Genomic DNA, 21,456 nt, shown 5'->3' on the forward strand with positions numbered 1-21,456 from the left:
AAATCAAATAAATGAAATGAGTAGTTCTCAGCATTGCTCCCACTTTGCCACCCGGAATCTGTGTTGCCTGGAGCTCCCATACTGGTTGATGAAATCTGAGCTCCCGCCAGCAGGAGGTAGAGACCAACCTGGAATGGCCCACTGAATGTTTTCTCCAAACAACTCATTTACCATTGTGAATAAAATATCATGAAACCACACATTATGGAGCTAGAGAAGGAAATAATAGAGTGGCTCAAAGCAGGCAGGAAAGAGAAGGTCTAGGAGGGAAGGTCAAGCTAATGGAAGTACCAGATGGACCCCCTACCCTTCTGCAAGAGGCAAAGGAGGAGTGATGCCTAGTTTCAGTCTGGGCCTGAAAAGGCTATTCCTGGAAAGAAAATAGAAATGCAACTTCAATCTGAAGAATCCAAGCCGTCTCTTATCTTGCTTACTCCAAATCACCAAGATTGGGCTAATGATGCTCAGTCCCATACCTACCCCTGGTGTTAGAAGAACATAAAGGAGGGAAAACGAAATTCCCCAGACAGATATCAGTGTTCAGATATCCTTTAAAGAGTGGTACAAACTCACATAGAAATGGTACCACTAGACCATATATAAGAATCTTTGCATGAGGCTGTTTGTTGACTTATTAGAACACATAGTAATATTATCTATATTCTACTGTATTTTTATTTTGTTCAATATTTCCCAGTTAGGTTTTAATTTGTTTCTCTGTGTCAGACATCTTTGCTGTCCAGGTGTTTGTAACTTGGGGTTCCCTGACCTCCAAGGGATCTATGGATAAATTTCAAGAAATGCATTTTTGTTTCAACATAATTGATTTCTTTGGTAATCCTAAGTACTGTAATTTAATTATTTAAAAATATTATTCTAAGAAGGGATGAGGATGCTTCGCCAGACTGCCAAAGCAATCTACAACACACACACAAGATTTGCAATCTTTAGCAATCTCTGCTTTAGAGGATCAGAGCACTAGGGTATGGGAGAGCTGCAAGGTGAGGCTAAGAGGGCCTAGGGTGGGGAATGGAGTTAGGTTAAGAGATGTTCCATAGTGCCAGGTGATACAGGGAGATGGTTATACAGCCAAGTGCTCCAAGGAATAGAGCACTGGATCTGGAGTCAGAAAGATCTGGAATTGAATACTTCTTAGACATTTACTTGCTATGTGTTGCTTGGCAAGTCACTTGATTTCTCTATGTCTCACTTTTTTCATCAGTAAAATTGAAAATAATAGCACCCATCTCCCAGGTTTGTTGTAAAGATAAAATGAGAAAAAATTGTCAAGTGTTTGGTAAGCCTTTGAGAGAAATAGCTATTTCTCTCACATAGTAATATTTTTTATTAATAATTACTTGTTAATTTATGAATTAATTATTAATAAAATAATTATTAAAATTGAGGAAATCCCAACTTTTTCCCTGTCCTATTTCCTTGTCTAATCTCATGGACCAGGTTGATGGAAGATAGGATTAACATTCTCCTCATTCTGAGTACTGCTACTCCAGCTAAGTAGCTCAGGCTTGTGCGGGGGAATATAGATTTTTTTATCTAGATTGTCCAACACTGAGGCTAGTCTAAGCATAGGGATAGTCTTTCTGACCAAGAATTACAGGATGTCACTCTCAGCCCCTCATTAGAGTGAGCTCACTTCTCTTTGTAAAATCCATCTCTCATTAATTGTTAACCAATCAGAGGTGATTGCCACTTTCAGGAACACTCCCCAAGGGCATATAACCCATGAGCTGGCCATCATGATTGTCTTGGGCATTCAAGGGTGCCCCAGACCTCTTATTAAAATTCTGGCATTATTAATAAAATGACTACCCAGAAATTATGTCTCTCAAACTTTTTAAATGCCACATCTTAAAAAGCACCATAGAAATGTTCACTTTTATTATACTGGTGATGATGGTAATGCCAGAGGAATAAACCATTTTAGCCTCCCCCTCCCCCCCAAAAAAAGAACTTGAATCTCCCTTTTTATCTTTATTTTGTACTGAAACCCTTCAGGAATTCCGTCAAAACTGTTCTCCAATTTCTCTTTGGTCCCTCCCAGGTATGTGAAAGATACTGCACTCCATTCTCCTCCACATCAGGGATGGACTTCATTTCCAATTGCAGAGGCAAAAGTGACTCCTTTTGTCAAGGTCAGCAGCCACTTCCTCTCCTCCAAGCCCCATTTTAAAGAGAGGTATGATAATCATGGAAAGGGCTCAGAATTGAGAGTCAGAGGACCTGTGTTCCAGTTGCAGTTCTGCTGGGTGACCTTAGGCCAAACTCTTCCTGCTCTACCTCTCTGATCCTACAGTCTCTCCCTCTTCATATTTTTATTTAGGGCCCTTTCAGTGAATCTCTCCTTTGGACCTTGTTATATTCTACCTTCAGCAGGCTTACTGTGAAAGAAGATTAGACTCAGAGACAGATGTGGATTTGATTCCCAGGCCCTCTACATACTAACTTTATGTTTCTTTACTAACCTCAATGGAGGCAGCTTCCCTCTTTAGACTAGTACTATGGATAGAGTACTGAATATAGAGTCCAGAAGACCTGACATTAAACCCTGTAAATAGTAGCTGCACTTCCCAGGCAAATCATTTAACCTCTCTTGGTTTCTGGTCTTTGATTGAGAATCATGGAAAACTATTCTCCCCAAGGATTTAAAATTGTGGGGGAATGCAAAAGCAGTGGAGAGGTGCCTTATGGGAATAAGTTGACTGCAGCAGGGTGCCACTTGTGACAATGGGTGGAAGCTGCAAAAGGCTGCAGATCTGGCCAGTTTCTGAAATTCCTATACACTGACAGACATGCCAAAGTAGAATGGGATGCCTGGGAGATGTGTCTGGGAAAACTTCCATCAGAGGCTGGGTGAGCTCTTGGGTGATAATGGAAGAGATGCATGATCATGTATGGGCAGGGCTAGACATTTCTGAGGCCCCTTCCAAAACTCTATCTATGATTGTGGTACCCATAAGCGGTCAAGTTTAAAAAAATGGAGCAAGGATTTTTAGCACATTGAGTAAATCTCTGCAACTGAGAGAATCCAAAACCTCCATTAAGAGTTCTTGACATCTACGTGTCATGGAACCCTTTGGCAATCTAGTGGAACATAAGAACACCATCTTAGAACTATGTCTTTAAATAATGCTACATTTCATTTGGAGTTAGAAGTTAGTGAAAATAACAATGATTTTTTTTCCCAGCTCAGTTTACCAACACCCTGAAATGTACTCATGGATTTTAGACTAAGAGTATCTGACCTAGAGGCAGCGGTTGGGTGGAGCGGTTGGGATTTGAATTTGAAAGACATGAGTTTGAATTCTACCTCAGGCACTTACTAGGTATGGGATCCTGGGCAAGTCACTTAACCTCCCTCAGTCTCAATTTCTTCATCTGTAAGATGATAATAACATTTGCCTCACAGAATTGTTGTGACAATCAAATGAAATAACATAAGTAAAACACTATGTCAAAGTGCTATAAAAATCCATGATTAGCAATTTTATCTCCTGGTGTAAGTTCCTTTCATTACAAATAGCTGCCAAGAAGATGTAAAATCAATCCAAGGAGTGTTTAAGTGACGCTAGATTTCAGCCATTACCCTTACCATTGGGGATATAAAGACAAACATAAAAAAATAGTCCCTGACCTCAAGGAGTTTACAATCCACAGATTAACCAATTGAGCACTTTTTTTCCCATAGAACCTTCCATCACTAGTTATTCTTTGTGAAATAGAGAGGGGGGAGGGTGACTGTTATAATCTCATTTTACAAATGATAAAATGAAGGCCCCAGAAGCAGTTAGCCCATGTTGGTGTTTCCCAATATTGGCGAAATCCTCAGTTCTCCATTTCAGTCTTGCACACAGAGGACCTGCCTTATATAGGCTGTGTTGAAGTCATCTCATTAAGATCTCACTTGTGTGTTAGTAGTTTTCTCAGTTTCTTGAAGCATTTTTCCCCTTTTACACCTCGCCTGTGCATTAAACGCTGCCCCCAGATGTGGAAATTAATAAGGTTCCTGAAAATCCTTTCTGGGTTTGGTAGAGGCATGGTTAGATCCCTAACACTAAAGCCTAGACAAATTAGATCCCTGAACTCAAGTGGCACACACTTATTATACCAGACTTCAAGTTCTATAATCACAAATTAGAAATTAGAAGTAATTTGGTCCAATCTCTTCAAATGCCATAGTTTAAGGGAAATAAGGCCTAGAGAGTGAAATAGCAAAAGCTGGAATTGGAACTCACTCCCACAGTACTTCCCCAAAGTCAACAGGAATGGCCTACAAGGTCTTATCACCATACTGGCATCATCATTTCAGCCCTAAGGAACATAATCAAAATGGTAGAAACCTTCTCTTACAACAGATTGGCCAAAATGGCTAGAGTCTTTACAAAAAAGAAAAAAAAATAAACAGGCTGAGTTTTGACAGCTGGGATAAAAGCAATGGAATTAAATGGCCAAAACTAATCCCTGGGGATTCTATTCAGACAAGAATCAAATTTCTGTGGCTTTGACCACAAAACCTCTGTGGAGCTTATGTGACCCGACAAGTACACAACTTACTGGACAAAATGAGGAGTGAAAGACATTCCTATGTTACTGTGGGATACAGAATCTTTATTGGAAAAAATATGAAATCGGCAATATTTGTCTTTTCATTCTCTTTACGTCTCCCAAACTTCTTTAAACAACCCCAACTCCCAAAAAAAACTCACAATAATAATTGACATTGCTATAACAATAAAGAAAGGTAAGTTACTACTAGTAGTAGCAGCAGCAGCACTATTTTTAATCCAGACTATTATTTCAGCCCCTAGGGGAATTGCCAGTGAGGAAACTGCCTCCACCAATGAAGATTATTAGAGGCTGATTCACTGATGTTTTATAGACTTGTCAAAAGCTAAGTGAGTTGTTCAGGAACACAAAACTAAAATGAGTAGAAGGGAGGACTTGAATGCAGCTCTTCCAAACTCGGAGGACAAGGCTCCATCCACAAAGCAACTAGATCTCATTGTATTCTGCCACTTGCTAACTGTGAAGTCACTGATGCTAGCTCTGCCTCAATTTTCTCATTTAATAAAAGAAAGTGTGGGATTAGATGATCTCTGAGATTATGCTCAAGACTTAAGGTCCTAAGTGACTTTACCATCTCTGAACCTCAGTTTCCTTACCTATAAAAAGACAGGTTTGATTCAAATGATGTCTCAGATCCCTTTGCAGCCCTGTGACCTAAATGTATGATCCTAGGATCCTAGAATTGTATCATTATAGAGTGTTTCTCATTTGGGTTTCACAAAAACCCTATAAGGTGAGTGCTACAGTTATCCTTATTCCCATTTTACATATGAACAAACTGAGGTCCAGAGAGGATAAGTGACTTTCGCAGAATCACAAGTGATAGAGGTAGCATTCAAACCCAGTTTTTCTTGACTCCAATCCAGCACTCTATGTAATAGGAGGAAACAGGTGAAGCACTATGAATGCTGCCACATCATAGTGGCCTCCTCCATCATCCTTTACAAATATCCCAAATTCTTGGAGGCCTTTTATTTAACTGGTTTTAAGGCATTGTACTTCCTGGAAACTATTAAGGATTCATATAGCTGATTAATCCATTATCAATCCTTGTCAAGCCATTGAGAGCATTCCCTAAGGGATTGAAACAAAGCTAGTTAAATATAGATTAGGGAATGGGAGAAGAATATGAATTTGCCAGAATTCTAATTCCTTCATGCTGGGTATTCTTTCAATGCAAATCACAACCATTGAATAATTTAGGATTACAGGACCCTAAATCTAAGATGGGAGGAATCTTAGAGCTAATACAGTTATCCCTTCCACATTATGACTTTCCCCATGGGGTTTTGATATATCAGGGTTGGCATGAAAAATTAAATGGGAATTTGGGGAGAATTCTGTGCAAGCTACAGACATGTGAAAGCCAGCAGACAACACAGAAAAAGTTTAGAAACTCAGAAATGCATAAAATATGTGTGTAAAATGGTATAGCATCAACATATTTTATCTTTTAATACCATAGTAATTCAGACTTCTCTGGTATGAAAGGAGAGCCAAAAAATTTATGTGGATTTTCCTGATCATGGAAATGCTGTACCCTTAACTCCTCCTTGTGGAAGGGATAATTGCATATCTAGAAACTCTCAGTTTACAGCTGAGAAATTGAGATGGCTGGGATAAATTAAGTTCCTTGGACAAGTAATGTGTCCAAGTTCACAGAGATAGTAAGTGTCAGATCTGGAATTTGCACTCACATCCTGTGACTAAGTGAATCATTCTTTCTGCCACTTTTGGCTATGGTATTCCATAAAGCCTCCGCTGGGGATCGGCCTGGAATACCAGAGACTTTTCTTTTATTTCTTTTTTGGGAAGATAATTTCCCCTCCTGGATGTCCACCCATTCATTGTCTCTCCTTGCCATCTAATTTTTTTCACCTCCTTTGCCAGCCCAAGAAGATTTAAAAAGTGAGGCCTGTGCTTTTTGTTAACCTAGAATTTGGCATTGAAAATATGTTCTGCCTGCTTGTGCCTTCCATGTTTTTCATTCTGAAATGATTCAAAATCACAGAGCATTACTAGGGGAAAAATGCTGATCAGGGAGTGAACAAAGTTTTCGAAAATTCATGTGCCAAGGTAGATCATGAGAGAAATTCAGAACCAGGGAAACCTTTCCTGGGCCCCTCCTGTTACACTGCTTCAGCAGCGTCTTCTCCCAATGAACTGGTCAAGAGTTCTGTTGGATGTTGTGAGCACACCACACTGACCGATCAATCAACGCAATTATTCACCGTGGCAGCTGCTGTGAATTGACCCAGATTGCAGACATCAAGCCAGTTCAAATAAGACATTTGGAGAGAGAGGTCAGCGTAGAAAAAATGAGAGATGGGAGCACCAAACTGGGTATTTTCAAAGCAGTCATGGTTTGAAAAGCCACTCTTTTTAAAGCATTTTGATTCAGTAGCGCAGGGGATAGAGTGCTAAGCCTGGAGTCAGGAAGTCGGAAGTTCAAATTTGACCTCAGACATTACTAGCTACATGAGATTGGGCAAGTGACTTCATTTCTGCCTGCCTCAGTTTCCTGATCTGTAAAATGAAGAAAATAATAGTACCTACCTGCCAGGGTTGTTTTTAGGATCACATGAAATATTAATTATGAAGTATTTGGCACAATGCCTGGCACATAGTAAGGGCTATATAAATGCTAGTTATAATAATAAACATTATTATTACTATCATTCTCATCATTATTGTGTCTGCTATCTAACAAGAACTCTTCCAGGTGGCTAAGACTACACGGAGAAAACAAATTAAAAAAAGTCAGAAAACCCCGTTCCTTCTGTGAGGAGGCCTACAATTCTACTTTGGGCAGAGTAAGAACTTGTACACTGACATGGAAATAAAGAGTAATTTGGAAAGGGAGAGTTCACTAGCAAAGGAAGGCATCAGGGAAGGCTTCAGGACAAAGGCAGCTTCTTCAGAAGAATTAAAGAATCTAATCTAGGACATATCTTCCAATGCTCTGACTGGCTGTTCTTGTAAGGACTTGCTGCTACAGTTGGCAATTGAGAGACCCCTGGATTATATGACTTCTAAGGCCTCTTCTTGGGTAGCTAGGTGGCGCAGTGCATAGAGCGCTGAGCCTGGAGTCAGGAAGACTCATCTTCATGAGTTCAAATCTGGCCTCAGACACCTACTAGCTGTGTGACCCTGGACAAGTCACTTAACCCTGTTTACCTCATCTGTAAAATGAGGTAGGGAAAAGAAATGGCGAACCACTCCAGTATCTTTGGCAATAAAACCCCAAATGGTGTCATGGAGAGTCAGATACAACAGAAAAACATCCAGCATCAACCACAAGATCTTGTCTAGCTTCAAAATCTGGATCTCACAATTCGTCCTGATGGTCCCCATGTCTCATCTCCTATTGAATGAAAAAGCTGGGATTTTGAGGAGACCTGGGGTCTAATCTCAGTCCTGCTGGTGACTAGCAGTGTGATCTTGGGCAGATCACTTCATTCCTTTCAGCTATTTAATTTTAAAGAGATGCAAGTCCATTCTAAAATTCTATGAATCCTATATCAGAGATATCACTGTGTAGAGGGACCTCAGACACCATCTAAGCCATGGCCTGGAGAGTTATGGATGAAGATGCTGAGGCCAAGAAAGGTCAAGTGAAGAATCCAATCAAGTGTTAAAAATCTTCTTTTTCAGAAAGCATGCTGAATCTGCGATAGTAACACTCAGGGTCATCCTAACTTTTGTTTCCCCCTTTCCTGCTGGAGTTGAGTCCCAATAGGTGAAAGTGAAGCCCATGACAAGGACAAATGTTTAATAAGAATCTACCTTGAGGATGAAATCATTCAAGCTTGGCTAGACAGACTGTAATTATCCCCAGTTTGTAAATTCTATAATTAGCCCAGTTTTTCGAAGTGAATGCTTTTAAGTCATGGGTTTTGTAGGAAAATTCAAATGCAACTCTAAGATATGACATATGCATTTCTAACAATACTTGGTTGCAGTGATTTTCATCTGGTGTATCATCATTTGGTTATCCCTGACCTTGGAAGGCATGAGGATGGCACAGGGGTGAAAAGAACAGCAGCCATGACTACATAACATGGGAAGCCTTAGGGCAGGAGTTTGAAACTTTTAATGTGTCATGAACCCCTTTGGCAATATGATGATGGACCTCTACTTAGAAAAAAAAAAGATGCTTTTACATGCATAAAATAAAATGCATAGGGTTACAAAAGAAATCATTTTTTCTATTGAAATACATTTATTATTTTTTTTTTTTAGCTTCATGTACCCGAGGGTAAAAACTTCTGCCTTAGGTTTTATTCACAAACACAAAGCAAGGTCATCAACCTCATTCCTTCTCTAGTGCAAAAATGGAATTCAGAGAAACGACTTCAGAGAAAAAAAACAGGACGACTTAGCAAACAATTACCTGGTCATTTTATATACCAGAATGACTTAAGAAAGATTCTCCATTAATGCAAAGAACTTCAAATTATTTCAGTATTTTACTTCTTTAAACAGCACCCCAAACCTAATCTTTGAACAACAAATAGGATGCTCTGACTTTCCAAATGTCATTGGCCTTTGTTTATTTTTGAAGGGTCCTCTCATCCACTTAAAGTCTGAGCAGGACCACTGGTGCTTTACCCTACCATACACTTCCTCTTCCTGAGGTTGTACCCCAAGTGAAAATCTTTGCCTCCCTTTGGACATATCCCCCCTCTCATATGGACTCCTCCAACAGTCTTCAAACTAGTCTCCCTGACTCGTCTCTCCCCACTCCAATCTATCCTCCACTAAGGTACAGAAGTGATTTTACTAAAGCATAAGCATGGCCATGTCACCTCCACCCTCCCCAGTGAACTATAGTGACTCCCTATTACCTACAGGGTCAAATATAAACTCCTATTTTTGTCTTTTAAAGCTTTTCATAACCTGTCCTCTTCCTACTTTTCCTTACTCTCCTCCACATATTCTATAATCCATCTACATTGGGCTCCATCTCTCATCTCTACACCTTTGGACTGACTGCCAACATCCTTGGGATGTTTCACACTTAAGGTCATCTCTGAGTTCTGTTTTCTTCTTTCATACTTCAAGTTGCACCCACTTTGGAGGGCTTTCCTGGTCCCTTCAGCTGCTAGTTTAAGATTACTTTCCTTCTACTGTGTGTGTGTGTATACACACATATGTATATATGTATAATACTCACATATGCATCTGTTTATGTATATGTGCATTTATAATACTCATATAACTACATACATCCACATATACATAATCCACATACATGTATGCATGTATATTATGTCTATCTATCTCGCTACATAGACATCTGTATCTATCCACACAGACACATATATACAGATCCATCTATCTATCTGTCTGTCTGTCTAAAGCATCTAGTCACTCACCTGCTGTCTTCTTCAATACAATATAACCTCCTTAAGGACAAAGACTGTTTCTGTGCTTTTTGTTTCCTTGGCATTTAGCACTAACAAAGTCTGCACAAATCTGTTGGCTGACTGAGCCAGAGACAGAGCTAGTTCTTGCTTTACAGGTCTCTTGGAGAACCATTGGAACCATTGGAGGCCATCTTGGTAAACAGCTCTCTCTCTCATGAACCTATCAGAGCCAGCCACCCCATGATATGTACTCAAGGTTTCACCTATGACTAAACATCATCCTAAGAACCCTCCACAGGATCCTTTTGCCACCGTCCAATTACAATGTGCAGCTTTCCAGTGGGTGTCCTTGCCTTTGCAGTAAAAGCCATGAAGGGCAGCTCTTCACCTTGCTCTGAGGGACTGGCCCATTTGGTATTGCCCATGAATAAATGAACATCAAGAGGGGCTTCTGTGATATCAGGTAACACCGCCAGGCCTAGCTGACTCAGCTGTGCCATTTCTTAGGCCCCTCTCCCCACACAAGTGATCCGCTCATTCACTAAGCAATGGCTTGGAGGGACAGAAGAGAATGAATTCAGAAATAGGTAATTCTGTAGGCAACATCCATCCCTGACCTATCCCTCCCAAGCCATCCTTACTGTACCTTTTCAGCAATGGCTTCAAATTAAAAATCAGACACTTTTCACAGGAGTCATTTCATTTAAACTTTAAGCATTTTTCTTAAGAAAAGAAAAAAAAAGGAAGTATTTGTCCCGAGAGCATTGAATTTAGCATCCCCTTTCCTTTGAGATAATAGATGGGAGAAGAGGGATGTACCAAATCACTAGATACCAATCCTGAATGGTCCTCTCCTTCTGAAGGAACAATGCCTAGTATGCATGCACACCCAAACACACACACACGCATGCACATATGTGCACACACCATGAATACATGTCACAAAGGTCAGGGACTTACGGCAGGGTGTCCAGCACAGTAGGTGTAGCTGGCATGGGATTGGTAGTGCAAGCTTGCTCTTGGAAAGGTATAGCTGTTCCAAGCAGGTTGGCTGCTGTTCCACTGGGAGCTGAAGCCGGGACTCATGGTCACTCTGGATTTACTGTTTTGGTATGTTCTCACCGTGGAGCTAGACTATCAAGAAGAAAGAAATGGCATGTAAAAAGAATTCTAGTCAACTGTAGGCCAGCTGTACCAAGCAACATGAATTCCCCAAATAAGAGTTAGCATTTGCGCTGTATAAGTTTGTGGTTGGTAAAGTATATTACATATGTTATCTCACTTGAGACTTGCAACAACCCTAGGATATAGTGCTATTTTGTGCTCATTAAACAGAATAAGAAACTGAGTCAGAGAGAGGTTAAGTAAGTTGTCCACACAGCTAAGTGTCAGAAGCAGGGTTGAAATCTGGTCCTTCCAGATTTCCAGTCAAGCCCTCTGTCCACTGTACCACCTGGTTACCTGTTCCATGTGTGATCATCCTCCTTAGGACTCTATTAACAAAGGGAGAAGACTCACTGGGTAAAAAGAGAACTTCAAAGGCTGGTCCTATGATCTCCTCTCTGTTTGAGGTGAGATAGGATCACAAAGCACCAGGACTAATTGAAATGGATAGTTTTGCAAAGTTTTATCTAGATGCAACAAAATACCATTGTTTAAAAATGAGATATGGTTTAGTGATGCCTGGAAAGGTGACATTTTCAATTACAGGCATTTTCTTGTTTTCCTGTACCCTCAGTGGAAATTGACTATTGCTTTCACTGGAATGCAATAACCAAAAAAATGGGAAAGTTGGCTAGGATAAGATTAATCTGGCTGCTCTCCTGGAAATAGGGACTTTAGGTTGTCTAAATCCATTTCTTCTCTCCTTAAAGAAATGGGCAAAATTCTGAAAAAGCTCCAAAGTACCCCCCCTTTCCCTGGAAATACTGCCCTCTGCCTTCTTTCTTCCTACCCATCCAAGGGGATCAAAAAGGTAAGCTGTGTAAAGTCATTTCCAAATCTTAAAATGGTTTGTAAATGCTAGCTATCATCATCGCCATCATCATCATCATCCTTATCATCTAAAAGCAGAACTGAGAAACACTAGTCATTTCTTGCTATGATTGGACCCCAAATTCTTTTGTATATTGTTTGCTTAAGTAAGCATAAAGGAGTGCAATGGAATGGTTAAGCTTGAATATGCTTCCTCAGCATCTTTCTTTCTTAAATTTCTGCAACACAGACTGATATTGTTTTAAATAAAGCATTGTCAGTGTGTCCTGGAAAAAAGAACTGTTTACCCAAATAGGATGATAACACTCCAAGAAAATTCTTTTCCTAAGGCTGAGGATCCCAAAACTCAATTGGGGAAAATGTGTTGATGCCAGTGTCATTAGGATGAGTGGGGGTAGAGTGAGTGTTGATCCATTAGGTTAGATTTAGAGGTATTGAACACCTTGAGAGCAGCTAATATTAGAACAGTTTGAGTACCCTATGGAAATTAAAGGGGAGAAGTGATTCCATATTCAGGGATATTTTATTTCATTTATAAAATATTGATTAAGTATATACTACAGTTTAGGGTGAGGTTTTGTGCCAGGTCTTGGGAACACAAAAATAAAAAGGGGACAGCATCAGCAGCAGGAGGAAGAGGAGAAGGAAAAAGAGGAAGAAGAAGGAGGAGGAGAAGACAAAGGAGAAGGAGAAGGAGGAGGAGGAGGAGAAGAGGGAGAAGGAGAAGGAGAAAGAGAAGAAGAAGAAGAAGAAGAAGAAGAAGAAGAAGAAGAAGAAGAAGAAGAAGAAGAAGAAGAAGAAGAAGAAGAAGGAGGAGGAGGAGGAGGAGAAGGGGAAGGAGAAGAAGGAGGAGGAAGAGGAAGAGGAGAAGGAGGAGGAGGAGGAGGAGAGCACTTAGTGAATAAGGTGAAAATGAAAGAAAATCAGTCCTCTTACTCATGACACATTTCCTGAGTTTTCCCGGGCTCTGTCTAGTCAGAATTTTGAAATGTAAATTAAAGATGGACGAAGGGAACAAAAGATAATAAGGGACAAAAATGGGACAAAGAAAGAAAGGAGAGATGAGGGTGGAAGAGACACAACATCTTCAGGGCACAGATAGCCAAGTTTTTCAGAGAAAACAAGAAACAACCGCTTTCACATGATGGACAACTAGATTTTGCTAAAGAATCAGGTAGGGGGAGAAATATGTTCCAGAAACCCCAAGAGAGGAGTCAAAATTGAGAATATTACAGATATTTTATGGATAACCTTAACATGAACATACACTAGAGGCTAGTGATCTGAAGGAGCATATATTTCTTAGGAGATGCAAATTATTAGAAATACTCACGGAAACAGAATAGCAATGCTTCTCCCTGACAACTGCATCATTTGGGTATGCTAATGTACTATAATTAATATATACCATGCTTACAATTAATTATGGGTGATAGACAAAATAGCTACACGCTAACTCTACCACATGACTTCCTTTGCTTCTATATAAATTCCATGATCATGCTTCTGTTATTATTTTAGCTATCTAAACAATGCCAGACAGGATTGTTTTCATTCTCTTCTGCTCTACCTTGTAAATAGGATCATTTTTTAAAAGCAAAAGGGAAAATGTGTAAAATTTCAAGTAAATGAATATACACAGAGAAAGAGAAACAGGACAATGTCCTGGCTAGAGCACACTAACTGTGGGAGCCCCGATAAATGAGCTCTCCTCTCCTGTTTCTTCATTTGTAAAAAAAACAAAAAGGAGGGGGAATAATTGTAACTTCTACATCATGTTACAGTGAAGATGAAATGAATTAATATAAAGTACTTGGCATACTTTAATAGGCTACAGAAAAATCAGCTACTGCTCTTGTTGTTATAAAAATAATAATTCCTTTTATCTTGTTTTAAGTCAGTCCAGAGAGAAGGTGCTAAGTTGGTATTACTCTCTGGCATTTAAGCTTTGAAGACTATTTCATGAGTGGTTGATATTTTTTAGTTGAATGAAAGAATTGGCTTGTGAGTTCATCTTCTGCAGGTTTACTGGAGCCATCATCATTATCAATCGAGACTGAACCTATGATTTTAGTATAGAGAACTCCCAGGGGAGAAAATGCCCTCTACCAATGTAGATCTCCACCTTTTCTGCAACTTATTGTCTTAGAGAGTCTTCCAGAGCAGGGCTTCTTCAACTTTTTCCCCTTGTGATCCCTTTTTGCATGTTGGCAGCCTGTGTTGGCATTGCATGGCCTGAGGGCATGCACAGTGTAAAGTGGGCATACTTTGTGTTCAGAACCAAGGTTGCAGTGAAGTTGCACAATGCAACATGAGTGAGTGCTGTCAGAATATCTCAGATTCATGACACATTTGATTTTTAATTATGTGTTTAGAAACCTTTTGCCACTGCCAAATTTTCCACGATCCCTTGCGGGGCTACAACTCGCAGTTTAAATAGTGCTGTTCCAGAGGACTGAGAGGGTAAGTCACCAGAAGCAGCACTTGAACTCAGCTCCTCCTGGTTCTGAAACCAGTTCTCTGTTATGCCACTCTGTCTCTGTATTGTTTTGGTGCTATTATCTTTTCATCTTTATGTCCAATGGAGCTCAGAAATGGTACCAGGACAAGTTACTATTTTGCTATTTTTTTGTGTGTACTGTTCAGCAGACTCCTCCCCAGGCGATTAACATGACTGAATTTATATAACTGAATGTAAGGATTAGGGCACAGGCTTTCCTTCTGCAGACTCATTGAAACCATCATAAGGACAAGTCCTTGAGTAAACAGGATGACAGGGATGATGTGGGTGTCTTCCTTTTCCCACATAGTTTGGATTCCTTTGGATTCTCAGCGATGTTGCGACATTTGTATTTATAGTATGATGTGTTACGTGGTAGTTTATGAAGAATCACAAATCTCGAGCATATAATTCTTGCCACATTACAGAATCGCAGAATTTGAGAGTTGGGAGGAACCTCAAGGGCCAGTTAATACAACCGTCTCCACTAGAAAATCAATCCATCAATCAACAACATGCCATAAAATGGTTCTAGGGACTTGCAATATAAATACAATGAATGGAATAACCACAATTTTCAGGGAAGGTACATTTATGTAAGGAGACAATAATGTTTAAATAGAAAGGGAATTAATGCTAAGCAAATAAAATAGTTAAATTCAAGGAAATTTGGGAGTTTCCTATCCAAGTCATCTAACTTATGCCTGAAGTTCTCCAAGGAGGAGAAAACCAATACCATTCTAGGCAAACCGCAACATTTTTGGACAGCTTTCATCAACGGGAAGTTTTGGGGGTTTTGGTTTTGTTGTTTTTTTTTTTTATTATTTGTTCATTTGTTTGTTTACTGACATCAGGTCTCAACTGACTTCTTTTCCATTTTCATTCCATTCTCCTCTTCTGACATCATGGGTCAAATAGAACAATCTAATTTGTCCTTCAAGTAAGAACCATTCAGATACCTAAATGCATCTTTCTCCTCCCTATCTTTCTCTTCTTTTTCTCCCTAGTTCCCTCAACCCACTGTCATATAATGTAGCCTTAAGGTCCTCTCCCATCCTCATTACCCTCCTCTGGATCCTCTCCCAAAATCAAACCATGATTCCCCAGATTGAACATTAGACTCTCCATAAGTCTAATAAGAGCAGAGCCAAGTGGGGTGATTACTTCCATACTCCTAGAAATGATGCATTTTATTTAATGTAGGCTAAGACGGTACTCACTTATTTGACTACCATATTATCGCTGTTGGTTCATATTGAACTTGTATTTGACTAAGATCCGCAGGAAAAAGAAATGCTATGCCACCAAAGTTTGTTCATTTGGCACTTGCAAAGCTGTTTGTACCTCAGCTCAAGACTTTGCATTTGTCCCCCTTGAACTGGATCTTATTCCAGTAAAGAAGAATATCAGCCCACAGTTGTAATGTCCCAAAATTCTTTGGGAACCATACTTAATAAGTTTACCAATCTTCACATTGCCTGCAAATGTGATACCCATGCCACCTATGACGTTATTCAAATCATTGACAAAAATGCTAACCGGTGCACAGGTCCATGGGGTACTCTGCTACTTCTGCTGTGATGACTATTAAACTATCAGCAATGACTCTCTGAAGCTAGCCATCTAACTAGTTTTGAAAAATCCTCTTAAGTGTTTTATTGTCCAGTACTTACATCTCTATCTTCTTCACAAGAATACCCTAAGAAGATAGGTGGAGCCAAGATGGCGAAGAAAAGACAAGGACTCTCCTGATCTCTCCCAAATTCCCCTGCAAATACCTTTGTTTCAAAACAAATTCTGGAGTGGTAGTACCTGCAAAAGGATGACGTGAAACAATTTTCCAGTCCAAGACAACTTAGAAGGTCAGCCGGAAAGGTCTGTCATACTGAGGGAGAGTGGAGTACAGGCCAGTGCAGGCCACACCAGTGCAGACCATGCCCCAGAAAATGAGGAGTGGGACTTTGGAGTCAAGTTCCGGAGGCCCCAGCCCATAGATGTTAAGGAGGTTAGACAACTGGCCAGAAGGTGATTACATGGGTCCCTTTGCTCTACTTGGGGCAGGACTCTGTCACACTGGCCATACTGAAACCTGAGCTGCATTCTTGGGTGGCAGTCTTGGGATGAGGAGGAACACTAGCATATCAGAGCTTATGGCCACAGGGGACCAGGGACCCTAGTCACAGTTCCAGGGGAAAAAAGAGTGTTTCTGGTCATTCAGAGACCAGAGTACAGGACACAAGAGTAGTAAAAACAATTCTTAGATCTTATCACCTTGGAAGAACTGAAAACTTAGAGATCCCCAGAACTAGCTCTGAAAACATCTGTACAAAAACCCTGAAGCTTAGGAAAGTTCACCTTCCATCCAGAAGTAGAACCCCACTTTAAATTCTTAAATTTTAAATTCTTAAAAGAATTTCATACTCATATGTATCTGTATATGTATATGCATATGTATATGTATATATGTATATGTATATATGTATACGTATATGTATATGCATATGTATATGTATATGCATATGCATATGTATATGTGTATGTATATGTATATGTACTGTTCCCCCTTGAACCTATTCCTGATGAAAGTAGCTTTCCAAAACTACCAACCCTTCTTCCCCATGTAATTCCTCGTTGTCATTTCTTCTTCTCATGCCTCATTTGTATAAGATAATTACCCTTTTTAGCTGTTACTAAACAGTTTTATTTTAAAATCATATCATATTCAGGCCTACCCCAATCTTTCTTATGAATTACTCAATTACTAATAAGAATCTTAGACATACATTTTGCATACATGAAAGGTAAACAGTCTGTCCTTATTGAGTCTTTTGGAATTAGTCTTTGGGGCGTAACATATTTCCCCTGGCTGTTGTATGCCAAATCTTCTATTAAATTCAGTTGTTTCTTTTTTTTTTAAACAAAATCCTGAAAGTCTGAGAATTCATTGAATTTCCATTTTTTAATTTAGGATCACATTTACTTTTGCTGGGTATGATATTTTTGGCCAGAACCCCAGCTTTTTTGTTCTTTGATACATATAGTATTCTAAGACCTGCAATCTTTTAGTGTTACCACTGTGAGGTCTTTCATTATTCTAATTGTGGCACTGCCATATTTAAATTGTTTGTTTTTTCTCTTGTTGCCTGTAATATTTTATCCTTGAGTGGGGGGATTTGGAAATTGACTATGAAATTCCTGTGGGTTTTCCTCATAGGATCTCTTTCAGGTGGTGATTTGATGGATTTTTTTTTCTATTTCTACTTTTTCCTCCTGTTCTGATACTTCAGGATAATTTTCTTTAATTATTTCTTGTATTATTACATCAAGATCCCCGGTTTGTTTGTTTGTTTTTTAATCATAGCTTTCAGGTAGTCTGATTATTCTTATGTTTTCTCTTCTTGATCTGTCTTCCAGATCAGTTGTTTTTCTTATGAAATATTTCACCTTCTCTTCTATTTTTCATCTTTTATATTTTGTTTTATTATTCTTGATCTCTTATAACTTCACTGTCTTCCCCTTGCCCAATCCTAATGTTCAAGGAATCATTTTCTTCCTTAGGATTCTGGATCTCCTTTTCTACTTGGTTGACATTTTTTCATAACTCTCTTGTTTTTCTTGAATTGTTTTTTTTTTTTTTATTTTTCCACACTTTCTCTCATTTGATTTTGAATATCTTTTAAAATTTCTATTATGAATTCTTTTGGAGTAGAGGAGGGATTCTTTGTTTCAGTATCCTCCTCTGAAGATGAACCTTGGTCTTCTTTCTTCCCATAGTAACTCTCTATGGTCGGATTCTTTCTCTTTTGCCTGTTCGTTTTTTTTAAAATTTGTAGCAGCTTAGTTTTTGTAATCACCTCTAGTCCTACAATATGGGGGATTGTACCTCTGGCTTCAGATGCTCCTTCAGTTCTCCCCTCTGACCTTAAACCAAAATCAATGGGTCCAACTTCCTATAAGTGCCCACAGTCAGTGGTATTTCCTCCCCACTGCTTTGGCACTTACTGGGAGTGTTCTGGGTCATATCTCCGCAACACAGCTGGGTCTGGCTTTCATTGTCAGCAGAGGTTCCCTCAACCTTCGCTGGCTCAGATGCCCAAATCTCTTCACTGTCCTGTAGGTAACCCCTTGTTTAAATGGACCTAGCCTGGAGGTGTTTAGTCTTCTAGGGACCAAACCTTTTCCTAGGATTTTTCTTCAGATCTTCTCCAGCTGTCCCAGGAGGACCACCATTCTGCCCTTTCTCTTATTTATTTTTGCCACTCTATGTTTGCCTTGGGGTGATATTTTATCTCCTTTGAGGGGGAAATATGGAGGGCTTGGAATTTTCTGACCAGAATCTTCTCTGGCATGATCTATTCTTGACAAATCCAAATTATCTTTGTAAATCCATCCAACCTTTCCAGCTCATCGTGAAACATCTCTTTAATGATATATTGAGTGTGTCTTCTGGGTATTTTGTGGGTGCTAAATCTTGGCAACTTATAAAGATACATTACATCATTTTTAGTGCTTGCTTATAAGTTTACAAGCTTCCTTAAGCTTACAAGCTTCCTTGTCAGTTTAAGAATGGGTTTTCTATGGCTTCTATGAACATGACTCAGAAAGCAGTAGGGAACCACTGAAAAGTTCTGAGCAAAGGAAGGATATGATATAACTAGATATGCTTAAGAAAGATCATTCTGTTACCAGTATGAAAGGTGGATTGCAGAAAGGTAAAAGTATCTTGTAGAAGAAATAATCTAAGTTGGTAAAGAGGATCTCCTCTAGTACAGAAGTAAAGAGAGAGATGGGAACAGATGTGAGACATACTGTTTGTGTAGAATTAATAAAACTGTGATGACCAAATGGATATGCACCATTATGGAGAGGGAAGAGTCAAAGGTAACAACCAGGTTTTCTACCTGTGAAACCAAGTGAATGATGGTGTCACCGATTGAGAGGAAGGAACCAGTGGCTGTGCAAGGTTAAGAGAAAGAAAGATAAACCACTGGGTCAAACTCAGCTGGGAAAAACAAGAACTGGGCTAGCCTGGGCAGGTCCTGGGCATTCAGCAAGACATTATACCAGGATTCTACAGCATTATGGCTGTCATTTGATTATATATATTGCCAATGCTACTGTCAAATGACATCGGTCTAGAAAATGTTCTACCAGAAATAATAATTATAATTATAACAACAACAACAGAAATTACTTGCAATAGATGGACTTCAGTTTTTGCAAAGTGCTTTTATTTATGAGATCTTATTTCAACCAAGATTAGGGCATTTTTTCCCAACATTTAGCGAAGGAATATAATAAAATGGATTTTTAAATATCTGCATACATGTTGTAGACTCTTCCCCCAAACACACACACACACACACACACACACACACACACACACACACATTCAGTACAATATAGGCTCTCTTAGGACAGGAGCTTTATTTTTTCTCTTTATAACCCTAGCCATTAGCACGGAACCTCACATATAATAGATGCTTAAGAAATATTTGCTGAATAGAATTATTAGCACCACTGGTTTCGACAGAACCAGGATTAATTCAAACTATGCCTGGCTGCTGTCGTTGTTTGCCCTTTGTTCTTGAAGAGGACCACAACACAAGGGCGGTGATGCCATGACATGCACGTGAATTACATTTAAGTGAGACAGGGCTTTGCAAAGTCACCAGCCTCTCTCCTCCAACTCAGTTGAGGTGGCAGGGGAGAGCACAGAGGTATTAAGGACAGTCTAAGGGGAGGGGGCAAACAGCTCAGTGAGAGCTGGAAAATGCCTCATAGGTCATCAAATCCAATCCCTTCATTTTGCTGATGAGGAAAATGAGACACAGAGATATCATTTTCCTTGTGTAACATAACTAGTAATTGCCTAAAGTAAGATATGAACTCGCGTCTTCCTGACTCTAAGTCCATTAAACCATAGTACAGAAGACAACCTGATGGCAGCTGTTGCAGTAATGTGGTCATGCCCGGAGTAACTCCATTGCCAGGAGGTAATTGCCTTTTCCCCAGAAGTCAGACCCTGTGCCTTGAGGGACAGTGTCAGTTCAAGGCACACTGCTATTTGTTGCCTTGAGGAGGAATTATAGGAGTCTTTCCTTTTGAGACTAAGAATTCACACCCAAGATGGTACCCAGGGAAGAGCTTTGATCCATTCATTCTAGAACCAGCAGAACTCTCTGCTGAATTGGCCACACTGTATGGAAATGAGCCTTCTTGGTGCGTGTGTGTGTGTGTGTGTGTGCATTTTTCTTAACATCTAAAGGGCTTTTAGTTAACAAATACCATGTTAACATGAAGTTCACAAAGAGGCAAAATGACTTGCTGTGTGTTTATTTTCTGTGCTGCCTATTAAGAAGTCCAAAAGGAACAGTTTCCACCCCACCAATCTCCAAGTTTCAGAAAGCTTTTTCAAAGTTCTGTTCCCACCCCCAACCCCAAGCAAAGGCATCCTGGTTGGCTATTTCTAAAGATTTCGCTTACAGGGAACCCTCAAGCAGAGTCTGAATGAACACTCAAACCCACACCAACCCTTTCATTATTCACTGCGAGACAAGAGCTCACTTTGTTCACTGACAAAGGTTTGAGAGGGGAGGCTTGGGGAGAGGGGAAGACTGACCATGAAGGAAAAGAGGCTTCTTTCAAACAAATCTTCGTATATGAATTTAAATCATTGACACTCTGAGGGAAGGAGGTTACACAAGGAAATGGAGAAAGTCTCTCCCTACCCCACCCCCTAAATGGAGGAACAGAAAAATGCCTTCTTTTCTGTGACACATTCTTTATCTTTTTTGTCACTCTTCCATGAAGAGTCTTATTTTCAGCCTCTATTGCTTGACTTTTCTATGGAGGGCAATAGTGTGTGTATATGTGTGTGTATGTGTGTGCATGTATGTATGTGTATATGTGTATGTGTGTGTGTGTGTGCATGTGAGTGTGTGTTTATTTCTCAGAGAACAGGGTACCAGTAATATGCTTCTTCCTTGGCTTCTTCTCTAGACTTTG

General features: G+C 39.7%; 1 protein-coding gene across 12 annotated transcripts in view; it reads right to left on the reverse strand.

Annotated features, from left to right (window-relative positions):
- The window catches only part of RBMS3 (RNA binding motif single stranded interacting protein 3), a 1,420,870-nt gene that overhangs the window by 836,073 nt on the left and 563,341 nt on the right, over nucleotides 1-21,456 (reverse strand). For all 12 annotated transcript variants that reach the window (XM_072650014.1, XM_072650009.1, XM_072650015.1 and 9 more), the window contains one exon: nucleotides 10,914-11,087. In XM_072650014.1, coding sequence (XP_072506115.1) covers nucleotides 10,914-11,087 — 174 coding nt within the window. The remainder of the gene's footprint in view (nucleotides 1-10,913; nucleotides 11,088-21,456) is intronic.

This window comes from Notamacropus eugenii, chromosome 3 (assembly GCF_028372415.1).
Source record: "Notamacropus eugenii isolate mMacEug1 chromosome 3, mMacEug1.pri_v2, whole genome shotgun sequence".
NCBI classification, from domain to species: Eukaryota; Metazoa; Chordata; class Mammalia; order Diprotodontia; family Macropodidae; genus Notamacropus; species Notamacropus eugenii.